Raw genomic sequence first — 11,342 nt, forward strand, 5'->3', positions numbered from 1 at the left:
CTCAGAATTAAATGCAGCCAAACAACCAAACGAGTAATCACGGTCTGGTGTGGTAAGATTCACATCAAAAACTGAAATGATGTAATTCACACGTTGCCTCGGCAGCGCTTGGTCACACAAACAATATCAATCTCCTTGGAGAAAAATAACTGCAGCAGCAGAGCTTTCACTCAGAGGGAGAAGAAACCGCAGCACGGGCTTCCGAGCCTCGAGAGAGAGCGCTGGATCTAAGGAGTGCAGGCGGAGAAAGGCGAGCCGTCTCCAACCCATCCGCTAGATCCACGTGCGATCCCCGCGATCTGAATCGCCGCCATGCCTCAGCAATAGCGGGACTGAACCGCGAGCTCGCAAGCACGGACACACTCCTCGTAGCGTGCCCGGCGTGAGCGGAGCGTTCAGCGGGGAGAAGCACAATCAGCCCCTTATTTCCGAGAGCTGACTGCGCGCTCATTATAACATTAGGCATAATATGCTTGTGTAACTGATGCTTATGCAACTGGCGAGCTCATCGACGCCCTCCATATCAATCTCCTCGGAGGAAGACAGGCGGAGCGTCGAGCCCTCTCATCGGGAGGAAAGAACCACAGCATGGGCTTCCGGACCCCGAGAGCGGGCGCTGAATCTGGTAGGTGAGGAAGAAGATAGGGACTCGCCCGTCTACATTCCCTCCACCGGATCCATATGCGAACCCCACGAGCACAGCCGCCGCTCCGCCTCGGCGAAAGCGGGTCCGGCGGCGCAAGAAACGCCGGTGAAGGCGCCCTCCTCAAAGAGAGCCTTCCGAGAGCGAAGCAAGGCAGTAACAAACGCTTTGCAAGAGAGCTGACTCTGCGTACTTCGCTCCCAAGCAGACAACACACAAACTGTGTGTGTCCCCACCCGAAATGTAGCGCGGGCAGGGAAGAACACACAGCCTGAGATTACGACTCACAAACAGATAGCGACTGACACACACACAGAGCGCTTGATGAATGACAAAAAGCTGACGCCGGTTCCACCGCACGTGCTTTTATAGCTTCCTGGTCGCAACGTCACCCGCCCATGACGTCTCGCCCATCTATTGGACTGATTTCATATGTGATTCAGAGCATGGTCACGCTGGGGGCGTTCCCAAAGCGTTTCCGACGCAGCTCGAGTTCCTGAAGGGGAACATGTGCATCATTTTCAATGTCAACAGTCAGAATAAACCAATTTAAATGCAAAAAGTGCCCAATATAAGTGATCAGAATAAGCAATGTAATTAGCAAGTATTTCACACTCGTTCATGCACACACCATGACAGTCAAAACTGTATCATTCATTGATACATTCTGTACGATAATCTGACCATAAAAAATTAACAATAACAGTAATACGTTTACCTTCGTGTCGCACTTTAACTTCAGACAGAACTAGAGGAAGTATTTCATGAAGTACATATTGTAGAACATAATACAGATCTTGGCAGTCCCATATTCAGTTTGATTTTGATTAAATTATTCAACTGTGCTCTTATTTACCATGTAACTTATATTTAGGCCACTTTGGCATTGTGATCACTTGAATATACAGCTATACATTCAAAATCTGATCCCTCATCGTGCTAAAAACCCGTCAACTCATGAATCATCACGTCTGACTGAAGTGCGGCAGGCAACGTCAACATCAGCATCAGCCGAATCTGCAGTGGGTGTGTGTGTTAGGTAATGTCATGATGACTGATTGGATGCAGTACATGCACAATTGGGTTTTGTTTGTTAACCAATTAGCCTATACAATTTAGATGTTTGAAAACCCCAAAACTGTGGCAGGCAACGTCAACATCAGCATCAGCCGAATCTGCAGTGGGTGTGTGTGTTAGGTAATGTAATTGGATGCAGTACATGCACAATTGGGTTTTGTTTGTTAACCAATTAGCCTATACAATTTAGATGTTTGAAAACCCCAAAACTGACCCCAAACCAGCCCAAATTTTGTCCACCCGTCCAAATCAATTTTTACCCGCACAATCAAATTCAAATCTGTCCAATCTGGCAGCACTGAATGTCCTACAACATCAGATTTGCCTCCCACTGCACCACAGAGAGCAGAATAGGCTGATATATGACCCTGCATGACTAACAGAAAAACTGCCTCTGCATTCCTGGCACTTCACACTGGAGGTATTTCTCTGTTAAACTGTCATCAGTAGCCCTGAAAGGGGACACATTTCAGATGGCTGTGGAGTTTCAATGAAAGCGGCCAAAATTATGCTCAGTAGTGAGGCTCCTAGAGGGGCGATTAACACAGGATGTTGTGGAGAGGCTTAAAGGATGCAGGTCAGTGGGTGGTGGCTGGCCAATCTGTTGCTGCAGTGGGGCAGGGGCTAAATACTCTTCTTCTACTAGATCAGCTAAATTCCCTCCCCCAATTTTCCAAAAACCACACCTTTTCCTCCACAAACCCAACCATTCTGCAACAATAACTCAAGGTCCTAAATGCCATCCCTAAACCTTTGCGGTCTACCTCCAAATCCACACATTGCTGATGTAATGTTGCATTAACTGTTGTATCAGTGCTTCTGCTAAGTGGGCGGTCTTGAGATCCCTAAAATATCCAATTGGATGTACCACGGTCTCACAGGCACACGAGCCACGGCAGGTCCGCAAGACCATAAGTACATATCAAGAGCACCATTTGGAACATAGCCTAAGACGTACAGCCTTAAGGCTTTCTACTTCCTGTCTCAGGAGTCGGAAAATACAAGGGCAGTAAGTGGAAAAAGAGACGAATGTGAACAAAGTCCAAAGTTCCAATGGAACCCACATGCTGTGACTGAGGTAGATGTTAAATTTGGATCATGAGACGTGATTTCTGCTTGAAAAGAGTTTGTCATAAGCTTTGAATAACATCCACTATTATTACACCATTATCAGCAATCAAAATGCATTTTGCTCCATTCTTCTGGATCTATCATTTGAGTAGGGTAAGACGGGGTAAGTAGCCACACCAGAATTGGCAAAGAAGGCCTCAAGTGGCATGTTGTTACTAGTGTTTTTTTTTTTTTTTATGTAATACTTATTGTAATTTGTGGGGTTATAAATACAATAGTTGATATGGTATTTTACATGAATGACACTTTAAAGATTATACAGGTGCATCTCAATAAATTAGAATGTCGTGGAAAAGTTCATTTATTTCAGTAATTCAACTAAAATTGTGAAACTCGTGTATTAAATAAATTCAATGCACACAGACTGAAGTAGTTTAAGTCTTTGGTTGTTTTAATTGTGATGATTTTGGCTCACATTTAACAAAAACCCACCAACTCACTATCTCAACAAATTAGAATACTCCATAAATAAGTCATTCATACATTCTATAAAAGTGTACTCAGGAGAGGGGGTTTCTTGCCCCAGAGAGCTTTCTTACCCCAGGAGTGGGGTAAAATGGCCTCTCTAAATATTTTTACACAGTGTTCTTTGTTCTAATTTAGCAAATGTTTCTATTTTTCCCTTAATAGCACATTGGCTGGTGCATCATCATCCTGCACATAGTAAACTTGTTATGATAATGTTACACATGCACATTGTTCTTGGTGGGGGGGAGGGGGTACGTTTTGAATCAGCACTGGCTGATTTGTTGAACTATAGCAATAGCTATAGGCATAACTGTCGCTAAAATTCACAGGGCCCAAATTCTTATGGGTGGACCCCTCTCCTCTGGACCCAATAAAGGACCATAGAGCCAACCATCCTCCCCATGCTAGTTTGTACCATTTTACTGACTGTAATGTGATAAACAGACCAAACCATCACTGTACAAAAAAACAATAAGTGAGCAGCTGAGACACATGCTGCAAAGAAGCCAAAAAGTCTATGAAAACATTATAACAGTGATTAAGCTAAATAAATAAAAACATTGACTCAACTATAAAATGTGTGGGAAAGACTATATGGAAAGACTTTTACATAATCGCCATGGCAAAAACTAAAGCTCCATTCTAATCACATTGAAATAAAGTCTACACCCCAACCCCACTGCTGCTGCAAACAAACAGAGAAAAAAAGGTGGTCGAGTTTCTACAGAGATTGGCTATTCTGTAATGCTTTTCCTTGGCATGGCTGTTCCCTAATGCCTGGTGTATAAAAACAGCTCAGCTGGCAGAGATGTTGATTATACTCATTACAGATCAACCTTGTAAATGCTACATAGCTGTCTGACTGCAGCATCTTAATGGCTCCACATCACACTGCACACCTACTTCAGGCCTAAACAGAACTGTCTAATAGGTTGCTATGTGACTATGCTTCTCCAAATACAAAGTTTAGGTATTCAATTCAATTCATTTCAAGTTTATTTGTACAGCGCTTTTCACGATACAAATCATTGCAAAGCAACTTTACAGCAAATTAAGTTTCTACAATATTTAGTGGTAGCTTATCAGTGGTGACTGTCAGTTAATGTACATATGGCAGAAATGTACGGAAAAATCAATTAAAGACGTAATCAAACAGACGATGAACACTATTAACAGCAATTATTATATGATGCAATCAAACTTATAGCAAAATGTGGTAGTTCTGTATGTTGTTTCAGGGTTGGCATCATCTGAGGTCCTCTGAGGTATAAGTTTAAAAGATTAGCTCACCCAAACATTATTGCCAAATCTGTAGAACTTTATCTTTAGGGAACACAAAAGAAGACATTATAAATAACATACTTTTTGTCATCAATTATAATGACTGTGGACAGGAGCTTTTAAGTTTCAAAATTCAAATGCAAATCACTGATAATCTCAGTCTCGAGTGTGCTGTTGCAACTGGATCATTGAGTCCAGTCAATGTGCTGCATGTTCCGAAAGCATCATAAGCCTAAGCAGATCGTAGAAACCACTGGCAGCAGTGGTCTCTACGATCTACTTAGGCTTACAATGGTTTTGGGTAATGCAGCACAGATCAGTCTAGCGAACAAATTATTTGGATTTCTGTGAACCATTCAGGTTGTGTGAACTGGATCAGGTGAATCACTGAAAAGATCAGACTTCAGTGCATTCTTAAATCATTTTTGTGCCAGAAAGCTTGAATCAAAGTGTATAACTGGTTCTGTTGTTCATGAATCGGAGAGGCAGGGCAGATGTACTGATTTTCAATGAATGACAACTTAAATTTCTGCCTGTTCTTGGAAAATAGTTCACAAATAGTATGGACAACATAATATTACTGTTATGGTAATTTTGTGGAGCTTGTTGCACTTTCATTATAATGAAAAGAGTGCCCAGTATATATTTCAAAAACTCACCTTTTGTGTTAAATAGAAGAATAAATGTTACATGACTTTGGAATGGCACGAAGATGAGAAAATAATGACAACATTTTTATTTTTGGTTGAACGATTACTTAGACTTTCACTCAGTCTCTCTCTAACTTTGACATTATGGCTGATCGTGCAGTTTTCATGAGAACGCAGAACAAAAATTAAGGAAAAGCATTTGAGGATGTAGAGTTTATTCTACTCTTCGGGGACTGATTCATCCTGTAAGAGGGGTGGTGAGTTTAATAGTGGCTAGGTACAGAGTTTTACAAGAACACAAGGACCAGAGGGCAAATGATGCAAAGCATCATTACTTTGCTGGAGCTGGAGACTAAATGTCCAAGATACATTTCCACACCACACCCAAAGAGTTTGCCTATAAAGGGCACCAGCTAAGCAACAAGATAAGGTCAAGGTCAAACAGAAAAAAGGAAGTGTGTTGGTAAAAAATTGTGGGGGAAAAAAATGTCCATATGTGGATTCTTCAGTAAGGAAATGCTTTCCAGATGTGGTCAGCTGATCCAAAAGGTCACAGAGGTCTTTAAGTGAACCTGAAAACCTGAATATTGTTGCAAAGAACTAGTGGCACTAAACACAAACCTTTTACCCTTAATATGAAACATCTTTTGAAACATAAGAAATAAGATGACTTCAATTACAATATCAGTTAACTGTTTAATAATAATAGAGGAGTATAAATAAACATAGCAAGAATGACTAAACCCCTGCACCATATACTTTAAAAACGAAACCTAGCTGTCTGTGTCTTTTTCATTAGGAACTGAAAACCGAACTATTGGAGGACAATGCTGGATCACATATGGCGTAGTATTTAAGTGATCAGCACAATTTGAGCTCTGTGTGTTTGAAAATACATCCCCGAGGCTATTCGGGCCATTTACTGGGTGTGATGTGCCAGAGCAGGTTCTGACGTCAGCAGTCTGGGACATTCTCTCAACTTTTTCGTTTGATCTTTGCTTAGTGACGTCACACCGCTGTGCAGGGATCCAAACATGAGGATGCTGTGCACTAACGCTATTTGTATAGAAGCAAATGCTTGTTTACCACCATAATCAACCTACAATTGAAGTCTTTCAATCATGTAGGTCATGCTAGCAACAATGCCTTGATTCAGACTGCGACGAATAATGTGTTTTTGTCATTCACAAGCGCTTAATAATTGGGAGGAGAAGGGGTACAATGTTTCCCATTCACATTATTAAAGGACACGAGCGTCATCATATTCGTGTTCATTTTTCCTTACTGCGTGCGGGAAACGGGGAGTGAGGACAGCACAACCGACAAAATCCCTTTCATTATTCAGCAAGATCATTGGGAATTCCCATTAAGACTTACATTTTAAATTCTCCAGTACTTGGAGTAAAAGGGCGACATTTTGCGCAGCATGATATAGCTACGTCTATAGGAGCACGTGAAATGTTGGTTATCTGTCTTACCTCTCGAGCTATTTGACTGAGAGCATCATCCTCCGCCGATAGTTTCTCCCGGTTGGGAATTCTTTTCCTCCCCGTTACTTGCGTTGCCATTTTAAATTCCCTTATACTCTGACACAAACCTCTACAAAAAATGACCTCGCCAAATTGAAGTGCTGTCCAGTTGTGTACAGATCAAAGAGCACCATTCAGTGTGTCATGGTCGTAAGTGAGCAACATTAATAAATGGTTATATTGTACAAGCAAACATATGTAGAGCACTAGGACACATCCTCCTTTTGATGCCCCATCGTCTCCATAAACCGCATGGATATATGGCGGGAGCCTGTTGCACATTCAAACGACACATCGATATGTCAAAACATCACGGATAGGATGGAAGAATGCTGATACGCCATGAGTACGATAGACCAGAGGCATTCCTGAGAATATAGCCGGTCATCCCTTATTCCTTCCTACGTTAGTTCAGTACGTCAAATCAGGCAAATTAAAAATAAAGTCATCGGTTCAAAGCTGCATTTGTTTATAGGGCAAATCGAACCCGGATGATGAGCGGCCCTCGGATGAGAATATACAGCAGCCCAATGCCACACGTCTGATGTGCTGGACTCTGCGCGAATAGTGGGCGGGACTTGTGGGCGGGACCTGACCTTTGGATTTTAATTATTTCTGTCTTCTTGCATATTAGGGCAAGTTCGCAAATAAGATTCATGTGTCATTTCATCTATCTATCTATCTATCTATCTATCTATCTGTCTGTCTGTCTGTGTGACTGTCTGACTGTCTGTCTATTGAACCTGTTCCTTTTTGATTAGATGGAACGACGTATCACAGTGTGGTCTGGGCTGGTGCATTAGCTCCATCGAGAGGCTTTATTAGACAACTACAATTTATGTTGCTACTTGTGCATGGTTTCATGTCACAATTTCCATGGTCGTTGTAAAAACAGTCCCTATGTGGTTAAAACTTTGTATAGACCGTTTCTGACTGTATGTGTTATTTTTGAACCTCAAAAATATCAATGTTATTGTCTTATTTGCGGTGTTTTAAGACTTTATTCATTCAAATAATGTAATCTCATAACTAACTAGGCCTATAATATAATAATTTTAAGTCTGGTCCATTTAATTACAGGAAGAATAAAATACATGCAACTACAATTGCAAGGTTCATGCTGTATAAGATTAAACGTGTTAGTCTTCGTTATCCTGCAGTCTAGAGTATGGGATCAGATTCCCGCCAAATGTATTGCAGTCATGGATAAAAAAAATAACAAGTGTGAAACCAAAATTTAAAAACGCAAGTAAAATTATATTGCACAAAATGTAAAAATGAAAGCAAAGTTTTCAGAATAGCAAACAATCCGTGACTGCAATACATTTGGCGGGAATCTGATCCCATACCTAGAGGGCAGCACACTCCTCGACAATCGACCCCATTGGGAATGTGAATGCAGCAAGGGGGTCAAGTTTTGGCTCCTTAGTATCCAACCGGCTGCGTTCCCCAAATACATTGTAAGCTTAAGTTGGGGGGGTGCTTGAGTGCCCTTTTGTCAAGGCATTTTTTTTTGTGATTAAACTCCCTTTTGTGAAGGCCTGCCCAATCTAACTATTAGTACAATTAATGAATAATAATTTAGCCATAAGTAAAATGATCCACATGATGACCTCTCACCTGACGACCTCATGGGATGATCCCTCACGTTCAGACATCTTTAGTAATTTAGCGCACTACCAGGATACCTTCATAACGTACGCTGCTGCCGGTAAGTGGAGTTCTCAGCAGAGTGGTGTGCTTGTATACTTTTATTACATTTTAAAGGGGTCATATGATGCGATTTCAAGTTTTCCTTTCTCTTTGGAGTGTTACAAGCTGTTCATGAATAGAAAAGATCCCTAAAGTTGCAAAGACTAAAGTCTCAAACCCAAAGAGATATTCTATTTAAAAGTTGAGACTCGTCCACGCCCTCCTAAAATGCCTCGTTTAAACACGCCCCCACATATCTACCTCACGATGTGGAAATATTAGCATAATGCGGCCCAAATGTGCAACACACAAAAAGACTGTATAAGTCATTATAATCAGTAATTATGTCCCCACTGGATGCAACAAATGCCTCGTTTATAATGGGTTTTATTGTTTTTGTCTCGTCGCACCGGGACACGGCATCACAATATGGTAAGGGGCAGAGGAGAAACAATAATGTACAGTATGTGGAAAATAATGTGTTTTTGAACCTTAAACCGCATAAACACTTCATTACACCAAATAATGTTCTTTTTTTGCAACGTCATATGACCCCTTTAAGAGGACTATTATTTTGTTGAACAGAACTGAAGAACAACTGATGACGTCACAGGTTCAGCTTTGGCGGAAAGGGGCGTCTCATGACCGCCCACATGTGAAAAACAAATTTTAAAGTTGTTTATCCATTTTCTACCCGTGAACCAAAAAACGAAAACTCGAGCAGAAAAGATTACAAACCCTGCTAAAAAAAAGATGGTCTCCCACCCTCACCAAGCTGTTGTTTAAAACTAGCCAACAGACGAACAGACTGGGTGACAAGGTAAGACCAGCAAACCAGTTTAGTATATATATATATATATATATATATATATATAAGTTGATTTTAGAGAGCGAGCGAGCGCGTACCATTCTGTGTTCAGGGTGCATGCCATCATCTAAAACAAAAATCAAGGGGACAAATAAGCTAATCTGTTTAATACCATTTAAATATGAAAATCAATCAAAGATCCCCTGCTGACTGTCCAGATTGTTTTGGTGACGATAAGATTTCTCAAGATTTATGTTTATATTAAAACAAAAATACATAACATATAAATATATAGTAAATATATATTTAATTACAATGTTTGTTTATTTAAATAAATAAAAAGCATTTAAATATGTAAAATACATTGTCTGAAAACAAGTTTTGAATTAATATACATTCACATATGGTGTATATATTTGTGTGTGTGTGTGTGTGTGTTACAGCATAATGCTACTCACATTAAATCTTGCTAAAAGGACATTTAGATATCTTTACTCTAAAACTAGAACAAAATTATTTTAACAGTGCAATATTTTAGGCACAGGCAACATTAATTGCCCTTCTGTATAATGTGAATATTTTGTGCATAACAAATCTGTTTGGACTGAAATCTAAAATTCCAGTTCCCTTTCAGTCGGTCACTCTCGACGTCACATCGGTGATGACCGACGAATTGGGATCTCACCAGAGAGACCAATCCACTTTGAGTGTAACTAAACAATTCGGATTTCGCATCTGGCTCTTCTACCCCGCAGCGTGGGTATAAGAGGCAGCAGGTGCACCGCATTAATTCATCTTTTTGCTTCAGAGCCGAGCGGTGGTGCATCACTACTGCTCTCCTCTTCGAGTGATTGCAAGAGCGAGTGCGGGCGTTACGGCGTGACCGCACAGTCTCTGGGTCGTGCGATGTCCACGCTAGTGGTCCAGCAGCGCCATCTCTGGCTGACATGAAGGAGCATGATACGGTGCAGTTCCTGAATGCTCCTGTGTCACAGACCAGCCTTTTCGGCGACGCTGTCAAGAGCTTTGCCCTGCAGTTCTCGGCGGCACAGAAGCAGACGGAGGCGGAATATCGGATCGGCGCATCCCTAGACTTTATCAGGTAGGACGGCGGGCCCCCTTCGCACAATCGGAAAAAAATTAAATAAATCTCGGATTTGGATCGGCCCTCTCTGACCGATACCCGATCTGAGAAAAATGGCACTATCGGAGCCGATACCCGATATGAATATCGGATCGGCGCATTCCTAGACTTTATCAGGTAGGACGGCGGTCCCACTGAAATTCTTTCAGAGGATCCTGGGGCATATGGCTGCAGCTGTGGCGGTAGTTCCTCTCGGTCAGTTTCTTTCTATGAAAACCCTTCTCCTGACTGCATTGGTCTCGATCAAGAGGGTGGGGGCCTGCAGGTATTTTCGGTCAACGAATCGTGCCTTGAGTTTGGGCCAGCTGATTCCAGTGCAACACTGAGACCCCGGCCCGGCTACGTGCCCAAGGTTCCTTCCACTCCCTTCAGGGACCAGGTAGTGACCCTGCAAGCGCTGCCCCTGGAGGAGGCAGACCCAGCCCTAGCTTTGTTTGCTCTGTCCTGTACGCACACTGCGACAGTATGTGGATATAACTCAGAGCTTTAGGACCTCGGTCAGTTTCTTTCTATGAAAACCCTTCTCCTGACTGCATTGGTCTCGATCAAGAGGGTGGGGGCCTGCAGGCATTTTCGGTCGACGAATCGTGCCTTGAGTTTGGGCCAGCTGATTCCAGTGCAACACTGAGATCCCGGCCCGGCTATGTGCCCAAGGTTCCTACAACTCCCTTCAGGGACCAGGTAGTGAACCTGCAAGCGCTGCCCCTGGAGGAGGCAGACCCAGCCCTAGCTTTGTTTGCTCTGTCCTGTACGCACACTGCGACAGTACGTGGATATAACTCAGAGCTTTAGGACCTCAGAACAACTCTTTGTCTGTTACGGAGGACAGCAGAAGGGGAAGGCTGTCTCCAAGCAGAGGCCTACTAAGCACCTTGGCCTACTAAGCACAAGGTGTGCCCTGCCCGCTCAGGCTGCGTGC

The 11,342-nt window shown here is 42.3% G+C and overlaps 1 protein-coding gene across 11 annotated transcripts in view; it reads right to left on the reverse strand.

Annotated features, from left to right (window-relative positions):
• LOC107738309 (leucine-rich repeat flightless-interacting protein 2-like) overlaps positions 1-7,339 on the reverse strand; it is a 46,761-nt gene extending 39,422 nt beyond the window's left edge. For all 11 annotated transcript variants that reach the window (XM_016550043.1, XM_016550041.1, XM_016550037.1 and 8 more), the window contains exon 1: positions 6,729-7,339. In XM_016550043.1, coding sequence (XP_016405529.1) covers positions 6,729-6,818 — 90 coding nt within the window. In that variant the 5' untranslated portion in view covers positions 6,819-7,339. The remainder of the gene's footprint in view (positions 1-6,728) is intronic.
• Between the last annotated feature and the right edge of the window lie 4,003 nt (positions 7,340-11,342).

Source organism: Sinocyclocheilus rhinocerous, unplaced genomic scaffold (assembly GCF_001515625.1).
Source record: "Sinocyclocheilus rhinocerous isolate Xijiao unplaced genomic scaffold, SAMN03320098_v1.1 scaffold1485, whole genome shotgun sequence".
Classification (NCBI taxonomy): domain Eukaryota; kingdom Metazoa; phylum Chordata; class Actinopteri; order Cypriniformes; family Cyprinidae; genus Sinocyclocheilus; species Sinocyclocheilus rhinocerous.